Source organism: Agelaius tricolor, unplaced genomic scaffold (genome assembly GCF_023055355.1).
Source record: "Agelaius tricolor isolate 1412-34295 unplaced genomic scaffold, bAgeTri1.0.p SCAF_4, whole genome shotgun sequence".
Classification (NCBI taxonomy): Eukaryota; Metazoa; Chordata; class Aves; order Passeriformes; family Icteridae; genus Agelaius; species Agelaius tricolor.
In genome coordinates, this window is record NW_027269264.1 from 56,544,301 (window position 1) to 56,555,977 (window position 11,677).

Here is an 11,677-nt window from a genome sequence, read left to right on the forward strand (position 1 = left end):
GGTTGGATGGGGCTTGGAGCAGCCTGGGACAGTGGAAGATGTCCCTGCCCATGGCAGAGGGATAGAACCACATAGGTCCCTTCCAACCCAAACCAAACTATGATTATATAACCAAATACAACATGTCCTCAGGTGCAGCAGCTGTGGCACCCTGAACCCACTGCTGTCGAGGTGCTACCATCACCCCACAATGCTGAGCCAACCTTCTTACACTGGGACATGCTCAAAACATAGCTGTTTCATGCCCTTTTGCAGGGTCTGATGGAATACCCTGAGCCATTTCCCTAATCCGGGGTGCCCTTCAGAAATTCAAGCTCATGCAGCTCCTACAGAGAAGCTGGTGTGAGTTTTTAACGCAGGGAAGGAGCACGCAGCTATGCCATGCCATGAGATGACCACTTGCTTCTGCAGCATGGGTTGCACTCAAGGGCTGACAAGGGAAAAACTAATTAGGCTCCTAATTTTGCTTCCTACATAAATCTAAGTCCTTTTGCTGTTGTCACTGTGACAGAAAACCCATTTCTCTGCAGGGCACAAAGGATTTTGGATGAAGCATAAGAAAAAGATGCATATTTCAAGTTGCCCTTCCCCAGGAGCCATAAAACCCTGCTCAGTGTCTGCAGTCTGCATGTACCCTGTAAGCTCTGGCTTAAAATTCTCCCTCAGCTCAAAAATTACGGGATATATTTGGGGGGAAAAGTAATTTTTGCAATCAGCTGCTTGCCTTTGTGACTGACAAAGTGTGATCAGACAGATGCTTGAAGATACAGCAAGGGTTAAACCTTGGGAGAGGACAGGCAGGACTTGGGGATGAAGTAGTTGATCAAAGGGTGGCTCAGAAGTTATTTTAAAATAAACCAGAAAGTAGAACTTCCCAGCGGTTGCCGCTGTAATTACAATGCAGACAACGGAGCTGTGGTGCTGTTAAGGTTACTGGATTTTCCTAGCAGCTGTGTTTAATTTACTTAAAACATGCAAAGCCATCAGGTCAGATCCCATTAGCAGAATCTCTCCAGAGCGCTGCAAGAGCCCGGCCAGCCCAGCAGCAGAGAAATGTTGAGGGCACAACACAAGTGTAAAATACCCCTGGAGAAGTAAGACATCACTGTGGTGCACTGTCCTCCTCCTTGGCTGCAGCAGAAGCTGGGTGCTTCCTGCTCATCCAAGACCTGTCCCCCTGTCCTTCACTCCCATCACAAGCCATCTATTGCCCATCTATCTTCTCCTAATTTCACCAGAAACAGAAATCCATGCAAATACCTTGACTGGCCGTGATGGAGAAGGATCTGGGATCAAGCATTTAAGGAAGTCCCTCGAGTGTGTGTTTGCTACAACCAGGTTGTCTGGGTGTTCTACAACTGCACAATGTCTCACCTGGATCCCTCTACTCCCCAAGCATCCCCCTGGCTTCCATGCTCCATTACAGAGAAGACCCACATGTCCTGGGTCACGCTCAGAGTCCATCTCAGAGATGAGAGCTTGGTGGATTTGTGAGTCAGGATTTCCCCCCTGGAGCTTTGTTCACACATATATAATTCAGGACCACACAATTCATCAGGAGTTTTTCCAAAACACAGCTACAAAAATTACAATGTTCTTGTCAGGAAAAAAAAACTTCTCAAGATACTTTTCTGTTTCATTTTTGTTGTTTTTTGTTCTTTTAACACTGGCTCAGCCTTCTCTCCGCCGAACGGAATATCAGGATTTCATCCACTGTTTGTGGCCCCTGTCAGCTCAATTCTCTTTCTAAAATTAGCATCCTGAGAGATGTAATTGCCAGAACAGGAGGTGTTAGGTCACTTTTCGGTCCCTGCACATCAGGCTAAGTGCTTCTGCTGCCACCTACAACCACCTCAGAGTCTGAACCTCAAACGTGTCCTGCTCCACTGAGCCCAGCAGAGTGATGCAGCTTTAATGAGTGCTGATGCCAAAAAAAAAAGAGAACTGAAGACAAGGATAGATAACACACCACAGGCTCCCATCTGCACATGACCCCCAAATATAGTCATTCCTACAGAGAATGGGCAAATAAAGTAAAATTAAATACTAGAAAATACAAGAAAAGGTATTTCCCACATAAGCTGTGACTGCCCCATCCCTGGAAGTGTCCAAGGCCAGGCTGAGTAGGGTTTGGAGCAACCTGGGATAGTAGGAGGTGTCCTGCCCATGGGAGGGGGGTGGAAATAGAAGATCTTTAAGGTCTTTCCCATCCCAAACCATTCTGTGATTCTATGTCTCTAGAATAGAATAGAACAAAGCAAGAATAAAATAATAAAATAAATAAAATAAAATATTAAAAATATTAAAAATTTTAAAAATAAAATAAAATATTAAAAAATGCAAAATATTAAAAAATCCTAAGCAAAACACCACAAACAGTAAGAAGAAATGTGAAGGGATGGGTTTGTTTATGGGAAATCTGAAAAAACATCTGACCAAGCTGCATGACCCTCATTGTCACCAGAACCCCTCCTGAAATCAGCATCTCCTGCCACCATGTGCAAGAAACCCCAGCCTGGCCCTGGAATCCTTGGAGCAGTTTAAGATTATTCTTCCAACATAAAACTCCAACATAAACTCATCCTTCATGCCTTAGAGAGGTGTGAGACTTATTTGCATAATAAATGACAAGGCAGGAATATAGATTTGTGTCAGATCGCCCTCCCTTCCCTTTGAAAGAAATCTATTTATTCTGACTGAATCGTCTCTTCTCCAAATAAATGGTGTTTGTAGTCAGTTTAGCTGGCACAATATGCATTCTTTTGCATGCCTGTAATGAATTTTCACAGCCAGAGCCCTAATCCAGTCTAGTCATGGAGGGTTTATCACGACCTCTTATTTTATTTCTACCAGTAAATGGGAATTGCTTTCCTTATCGCTATCTAGAAGCACCTGAGTGATTTTTGCTTCATATTTCCTATCCCACTGGAATTCAGGATGCAGCGTTATCTGATGCTGTACAATTGTCACTCATGTTAGCTGCCTTTTCATTTTAATTTGCTGGATTTATTGCTCTTTTCTTTTTTTTTTTTCTTTTCCCTGGGAGATTTTACTTCAGATCTGAGTCCCTCCTTGCTCTTTTCCATCCTCCTGGTCAGATTTCTTGGGTGATCCTCAGGAAGGCAGGATCAAGGCTTGTCTTGCCTCACCTGCCTGATGCTTTGGAGCAGCCTGGGATGGTGGAAGGTGTCTCTGCCCATGGCAGGGGGTGGAAGAGATCAGCTCTGAGGTCCCTTCCAACCCACCCCATCCTGTGATGCCTTCCCTTGGCAGAGCACTGAACCCCTGGGCTTGCCCCAGTCCATCCACAAAACTATGCAGTGACAAGCAGGAATTTCCCCTGGCTTTGATTCCAAACAAATCCATGAGAGCAAGGGCTTGCCAACGTGATCCCTATGGCTGCTGCAAGCACGGAGCAGGTACCCAGCTCAGAGCTCCAGGAAACTGGACCTGCTGCTGCTGGAAAGGCTTGAGAAGACCTGTAAATCCTGCAGACAACACTGTGATGGATCAGTAGTGGCAAGACATTAACCTTCATTCTTGAGGAGACACCCAAATGATAACACCTGTAGCCATGCCACTCCAGAGTTATCAGTCTTGTCACTGGTGAAGATAAATCTATCTGACCTGAGCCATCATCCCACGCCACTCTGGCTTCCTTGCTCAAAATCCTCGTAGATACCAGCAGGGATCAGGAAAATCACACCTAATAATCAATTGAGAGTGTGCAACTATGCTCACACGGAAACAATTCCTTTCAGTATGTTAAAATAATTCTGCAGAGGAAGGGAAGAACATGGTAGGCTTGAAAGCTGGTCTGCAGGGAAAGTGCTACATGTCAGTGACAACTGTGGAAGGACAGAAAACAGCTACCAAAGCCTCAAGGAGCTGTCACGCACAGGAAAATGTAAGTTAATTAAAGCCACTTAAACAAATACATCTGGGACGGGGGCATGGGAGGTAGGGAGGCAGAGTGAAGTGATATTAAAAGCTCAGACACATGGTGAATCCCAGACAGGAGGCAAGGAAATCTATCTGGCAGAATCCAGATGAGCCCCTTGCCCTGGAGCTGTGCCAGAGGGGGCAGTGAGAGCCCCCTCTGCCCCAGGGCTGTGGCTCAGCTTTGGGCTCAGCACTGTCCCACAGCCCCATAGGGAGGCACAGGCTCAGCAGATCCACCCCTCCTCTGGGAAACAGCACCCAGGCTCCACTGATCTCTCCTGGACCAAACAAGTGACATCTTGGAATTAAAAATCCAAAATTCCCCTTCCTAACATCTTCCCTCCTGCCCTTACCACAACATTCAGCTGAAATGAGAACCATGGGCAAAGCATCCCTCTGGAGAAGTGTAAGGATGTAAATCCACCTCAAACGCACCACCAGGACCAGCATCAACGCCACCTTCCCCTGCTCCTTCTCTGAGCACAGTCTCTCCTGAGCCCCCAGAGCTGATTTGCCTCTGACTACATTCAGAAGATGATGAGCACAGGTTGCTCACACCAGCCCTGCTGATATAAAACCACAAAAAGAAATATTTGGATAGGCTCTGTGTATTTTTTTTTTTTAATTGCAATCAGCTCCCTGAGAAACTTAAAATGTTGGTTCCTTTTATATTCCTTTGGGCATTGATTCAGAGGTGGAAACAGAACACCTACACGAGGCTGGGTCATGATGGAGATGGTGAGCTGGCCTCTTGAGATATTCCTGCCTGGGAAGCAGGGCTGGCCAGCCTCAGCACGAGGCTAACAGGAAGGGAAACAGGAAAGCAAATCCATCTGCACACCATCAAGCCCCTGCTGCAGGATGACAGCCTGCAAGACTGCTGTCTGCAGGAGGAAGCCTTGCCATGGCATCAGCCCGACCCAGTTGGAGTGCACAGAAACACAGATGGAGTGAGGAGGATCCAGGCTTCCAAAGCAGCTCAGCTTCCCACCCTCCCTTGACTGCTGGGATGGGGGTGATGCAGCAAACACCAACCCATGTGCTCCTCCAGGAAAGCCATGAAGCTGCTGGAATCTGGTGGTCTTGGCTAGCAGGGAGCTGAAGGAAGGAGTTACTGAAGGACCTGGGTCACACACGACAAGGTCTGAGATCTCCTTCACCCCTCAGCATATTTCCTAACTCCAAACCAGGCTTATCTACAGATTTTCTATTGCAACCCTGGGTGAGATTAACTTGTTAAAAGTACCATGGCTCCAGGGACACCTCAGAGCCCCTGCCAGGGCCTCCAGGGGCTCCAGCAGAGCTGCCCAGGGACTGGGGACAAGGCCTGCAGGGACAGCACCCAGGCAATGGCTCCCACTGCCAGAGGGCAGGCACAGATTTTGGGCTCTTGGGAATTAGGAATTGCTGCTGGGAGGGTGGGCAGGCCCTGGCCCAGGGTGCCCAGAGCAGCTGGGGCTGCCCCTGGATCCCTGGCAGTGTCCCAGGCCAGGCTGGATGGGGCTTGGAGCAGCCAGGGAGAGTGGAAGGGGTCCCTGCCCATGGAGAGGGTGGGACTGGATGAGCTTTAAGGGCCCTTCAACACAAACCATTCTGTGATTCCAGGGCTCTGCAGACAGCATTAGAGCCTTGTCTAATGCAGCCCAGGACCACAGCCCCCTCTCTGCCTGCAGCTCGGGGCAGGCAGCCAAGGCCCCCCACCCATGCCCCAAACCCCTTCCCTCCCCAGGGTGACTTCCTTAACAGAGCCCAGCTGACTGCCCCCACCCAACAAGGGCTGACAGATTTGTGCTGTCTCCTTAGGGTGGGGTAGGTACATTTATTTCCTCTTTGGAAAAAAAAAAGGAAAGAAAAAAAGGAAAAAAAAATATGCAATTAACCTTTTCCTCTCCTCGCAACTGGCAAGAAACTTCCCTGCCACAGGAATAGTTTGAGGACTAAGATATCTGTTCCCACAGCTGCACCAATGCTATTCTGGCTTAGCTAAAATTAAAGAGCTGGAGTTGTACGTGGGCCTTCATGAAACTGTCATGGGGACCACAAGATTAGAGGGCCAGATGGTGACCTGGGAGGCCGAGGGCTATTCTCAGCTGCACCAAGGGATCCTCATGTGTGTCAGAATGTGTCTCTCCACCCCTCTTAAATAAGAATACTGAAATGGTTTGCATTGAGGGGACCTTAATATCCAGTTCCAACCCCTTGCCAGGGCCAGGGAGACTTTGCACTATCCTGGGTTGCTCCAAGCCCTGTCCAAACTGGCTCTGGACACTTCCAGGGACCCAGGGGCAGCCACAGCTGCTCTGGGCACCCTGTGCCAGGGGCTCACCACCCTCACCATACTTTCTCTATCACACCAAGTCTGAATCTCCCTGCTTTTAATTTAAAACCATCAACACTTGCCCTCTCACTACAGACCCAACTAAAAACTCTGTCTACATCTTTCTTCTATGCCCCCTTTAAGAAATATCTTGCCTGGTCACCTCCAGCACTCATCCAAACACTAGCCAGAGATCCAACAGCACTAAAAACCCTGGAAAGCACAGGACAGCCCCAACGTGCCAGCCACCATCTATCCCCTCTCCCACTACGAGCAGTCCTCTGCCAACAACTGTGCTGGCTATTGTTGGCCACATAAAGCCCAGTCCAGTGGCCCTGCTGTCAGCATGCAGCTCATTACTCGGCCAAGGGCTTTGAAACGCTTGGAATATGAAAGGTGCTCCATCAGATCAGATTCAGCTTCGTTTGCTATCACAATGCACTGCATTTCTTTTGTCTGCGACTTTTGATGATGCGCAATTGTTCCCCTCAGTCAGTATTTCGGAGTCATTAGCTGGAATTAGTAAAGTTCCCGCTGCTGGACTTTTCCAAGGCTCTGTTCTCGGGCTACAAAGAGTCGATGAGGAGTTGTCCTGCTTTCACTGAGCTGGAGGCACAGCGGGGAGTGTGCTGGGGGGAGCAGGCAGTCTGCTCAACTCCACTTTTCCCCTGCAGGCACCGGGAAATGCACGTGCAGGGAAGATGCTGTGGGTGGTCACAACAGGGCTGGTGCTTCCCACACAGCAGGGAACCTGAGACCCTTTCCATTTGGTACCTCTGCTGGGACCAGGGGAAGAGGTACACCTAATTGTGTCCATATTTAGGCAGCACATCCCACAAAGTTCGGGTTTCTATCCCAGAAATCCCCCACTCCAAACCTAAAGGCATCAGCCCTGAAGAAGTCGTGTTTCTCTGGATGAAGGGATCTCTACTTGAGATAGAGACATCTTCCTCAGTGAAAACACCTGGATGTGCCTGACCTCGTCCTCCAATCTCTTGCTCGTGTTACACCCTTCCAGCTATACCAGAAGGGCTTTAGTACCAAGGCCCTTTTTCCTGAAGGAATTTATATGTAGAACATCCACCTCTCTGGGAAATCTGTGCCAGGGCCTCACCCCCTTTATCACAAAAAATTTCTTCCTTCTATCTAGTCTGGATCTCTCCTTCTGCTGTAAAACTATTCCCTTTTGTCCTGTCCCTCCATGCCTTGTCCCCAGTCCCTGTGCAGCTCTCCTGGAGCCCCTGGCAGGGGCTCTGAGGTGTCCCTGGAGCCTTCTCTTGTGCAGGATGAACACCCCAAGCTCTCCTGGTCTGTCCTCTGATGAATTTTGGATTTGTTTCTGATAGAGGATTTGTTCCTATTCATGCCTGAGGAGGTCCAGCAGAAAAACAAAGTGATGAAGCTCCATGGGCTGTGCCCACCTGATGTCACTGTCTGGACCCAAGGGCACAGCTCACGTCTGGGGAACCACAGCAGCTCCAACTCACACCCACTCCCACTTGTGGGTGGAAATTCCAACCTAAATTCCCAATTCCAGCCACCCCACCACCTTTTCTGGATGCAGTGTGGGTGTTTGGCCACTACAACCCAGAAACAAAACTAGGAGCAAACCAAACTTACGGGGACATGCTGGTGGAGAAGAGCTCAGCACTGAACCCAGCTCCTTTAGCAGCTGGTCACCTTTCACATGGGACTGCACTTCCATCCCCTCAGGATTTCCCTGAAATTCACCTCATAGATCATCCCATCCAACACTCCCAACAGCATTTCCACTGGGACACGACCAAATGCAGACAATTCACACATCTCACCTTACATTTTTTTAAGTAACAGTCTACAATAAAGCAGCCTGCGCAGATTCCAGCCTAATCTAAAAACAACTCTCTGGCTTCTAATTTTAGCACTAATCTTCCTTTGCTATGGTTGTGTGATTTCTAATTATTTTATCCCCAAGCCCTGCTTTGATGGATAGTTGTACCTTTTCCAATGCCAAATGACTTGTAAAGTGCCTTTAAAAAAAAACGCTGATCATTTCAGGTTCATTTCCAGCTCCTACACAAATAACATTCTCATATATGGCTTCACTGCAGAAATATTATTATTATTATTATTATTATTATTATTATTATTATTATTATTATTATTATTATTATTATTATTATTATTTTAAAATAATAGTAATAAAAGCAATACAATTTTAAAAGGAGAGCTCCATTCCTTAGGATGATCCCAATCTGCTCCTGCAAACACTGTGTTTTCTCTTAAAAGCTGATAAAGACCAAAAAAAATCTGTTATTGAGATACAGATCTCTTAACAACTCGGTGCCTTGGCTTGGCACGGCTCCCAGAACACTTTGCCTTAATCTATCCCTATTTTCAGGCTACAACTCAGGGAAGAGCAATTGGCCACACCAAAACCTCAGGGGGGGACTTTGCAAGGGGTGATGTGCAGCAGTGGCAGAGACACATTTGCCTTGACGCTCCCCTGAAGCATTGCCTACCCAAAACTGCTGAATTTAGAGCAGCAAACACCAGCCCCCAGCTGAAGATGTGTTGCAAGGGCTTAGGATGAGCCTCCAGCCCACAGACAGGTGTTGTTTCACCTTCCACGCTCACCTGAAGCAACCTCTTGACCCTCCTGATTGCTGACCTAGATCAAATCTGAAACCAATTCTTGCACAAAAATTTACTGGGCAGGGGATGCTGCCTGAGGACTGTTTCAGGATGCTGAGGCAGCTGCCTGCCTGTGGCATGTCCCAGTAGGACCTGCTGCCACCAGCAGCCAGCACCTGAGCAGGGGACACAGGCACAGAGCTGGTGGATGTTTGTGGGGTTATTTCCTCCCCCAGGATTTATACTGAGCTCTGGTTGATTGGAAAACATCCACTTGACCTGTGATCATTTTCTTTTAGTTATTCTCCAAGCTTTGACAGCAGCAGTTTAAACACAAAGTACGTGACTTTTGGCACTGAGGGAGCACCCCATTCCCACAAATTCTGCGTGGATACGGTAAAATATCCCACTGTAGCCCTGATGCTGAATGCATTCCTTCTTTCTCATTCTTCATTTTCCTGTCTTTCACTTTCTGAGCCTGTTTCATGACCTGCGTATTCTCCCTCCCCACTGGAAACATGAGCTTAGCTCCCCAATGCAATATTCAAGGGAGGAGGACATGGGATGTGGTGTTCTAATTCCCTGCACAGGGGATTTGAAATGGAGACTGTCAAAACAGGAAACAACCCAGTCAATGTCCTCCTGCCTGAGACCTGAAAGTGTCACCACACAGAGCTGCAAGGGATGGAGAAAAGCCCTCTGCTCCTGCATGGACAGAGGATGCCCTGGGAGAGGGGGCAGCAAGACCCTCTGCCCTCATGCCCCTCTGATCTGAGAGCTGGGCTTGAGCCTCTGCTGAAATCAGTGTGGAGCTGGTTCTTATTGACTCGGGGAAAAACTCAGCAAATCAGGTTAAAAATTATAACCCTCTATTGACTGATACTTCTATCAGCGTGGAGAATTTTGTATGGAATGTCATCTCACTCAGGAAGTCAATCCTACAGGAAATCTTTCATCCTTAGTGCTTTGGAGTAACATCCACAGCATCCTGCTTCCTTCTTACTCCCGTTAAAACCCACCCCTGAGATCCTCACCTCTCCAGCTGGTGCTCTGTGTTTGAGCTGGCCTTGCTGGGATAAAAGCACAAATCTTGGGTCTAATCCTGCCCACACCCCCCCAGGCAAAGCACCATCTTCATCTCCATGAAGATGCAGAGCAGGACAATGCCAGGCCCCAGGCTCTTCCATTTCCATCTATCCACCTTGGAGGAAGGATTTAAAGATCCTCAGAGGCACAACAGTGAGGTCAGGTCTGGAGGAGAATGAAGCTACTGTAAACCCAGACAAATAAGATGCTGAGTTTATTTTAAAAAGAAGGCTCCTGCAGCTGTAGGTTTTGAGCAATTCTTAAAAGCCTGATCTGAACAAGCATCCTTGCCAAAAAATATTGGTATTTTAAGCCTTTGACTGCTTTTGATGGTAACAAACACCTTTTTTTGATATTGACTCCTTGCTTTTACAGTTCTCTGCAAGTTAACTTCAGGAGAACTTCCCAAGCACCACAGCTGGTGACCATTACCAGAATGGTGATCCAGCAATTCCAGGATGCCTCTCCCTTGGAAATATTCAAGATGGATGGGACTCTGAGGAACCTGGTCTCGATGAATATGTCCCAATACAAGTGGCTTGGATTAGATGGTCTTTAGGGCTCCTTCAACACAAATCATTCTATGACTCCCCCTCTGGAAGCAAGGCTGGTATTTTGCTTTATGTTTGAGGGATCAGAGGTTTTATTGTAGTGCCCAGCCACTGATCTTGAGTGACAACCTTCAGCGGGGAAAAAAAAAATCCACAGGTTCATGGGACAAACAACTAGAAATGTCATTTCACATGGTCTGTGTAGCCCAGAACAGCAAATTTCCCCCATCATCCAGGCAAAGAATCAGAACAATTACCTAGAGCCTGATCCTGAAATGTGCTGAGTGCAGTCAAGTGGTCTCCACTCATAGAGTTCAGTATCTCAGGGGCTCTCAGCAGGGTCAGTCTTGGAGCCTGGGCAAAACAAGATAGGTTGGTGTTAGTCCAGCTACTTGTAAATAAACCTACACAACCTAAAAAAAAGAACAACCCAAAACCATTCCAGCTCCACAAGCCAGCCACATTTTCCTGCACGGGGAATTAACTCAAGGGTCACACAGAGCATGGCTGAGGAGATCCTCTCCAACCCACAGGCCTTCTCTGCAGATCAGGATGGATGCCTGCAGCACACAGGAGAGAAATTACAGCGGGATGTGTCCACAGAGCCTCAACCCACATCCAGGAGCACCCACACCACATTCCTCGGGAGTGCTGTGCTACCCAAGCACACCTGGACACGTCACATTGCCACGCCATCCCAGGGCTCACACACCTTCCTGGCAGGAGACAAACCCAGGGCTGCCTCGCCAAGCCTACAGGCAGCAGCAAACCTGGAGGTAAGAGAAGTTAGCTGGGTTTCCAGGGAGGAGGACAAGGAACATCCCCCTCCCCGTGCTCCCCGGCCGTGCCAAGGGCAGGGTGAAGGGAGGGATGGGGACGGCGGGGACAGGATGACGGAATCCTCCTCCACACAGCCCTTTGTTTTGGGAGCTCCCCTGGGATGCTCAGCTCAGGGTGGCCAAGTCCTCCTTCTTCCCCTACAAGGGGAACAGATGAGGGGAGGAAAACAATGCTCTCTCCTCAGCTGCCTAATGGAAGAACAAAAGCACAGCGATGCCTTCCAAAATTGTCTTTTGAGGAACAGACCATTGAGCCTGAAGGCCCAGTATTTTTGCTGTATTTATTTTTGAACTTCAGCCTTGCTGTGTCTTTCTGCCCTTCCTCTGGG

The 11,677-nt window shown here is 48.2% G+C and overlaps 1 protein-coding gene across 1 annotated transcript in view; it reads right to left on the reverse strand.

Moving 5' to 3' along the window:
* Window positions 1–10,860, reverse strand: part of ZBTB7C (zinc finger and BTB domain containing 7C) — a 94,909-nt gene extending 84,049 nt beyond the window's left edge. The window contains exon 1 of the mRNA XM_071425837.1: window positions 10,767–10,860. Within this exon, the coding sequence (XP_071281938.1) occupies window positions 10,767–10,818 (52 nt within the window). The 5' untranslated portion in view covers window positions 10,819–10,860. The remainder of the gene's footprint in view (window positions 1–10,766) is intronic.
* Window positions 10,861–11,677: the final 817 nt, after the last annotated feature.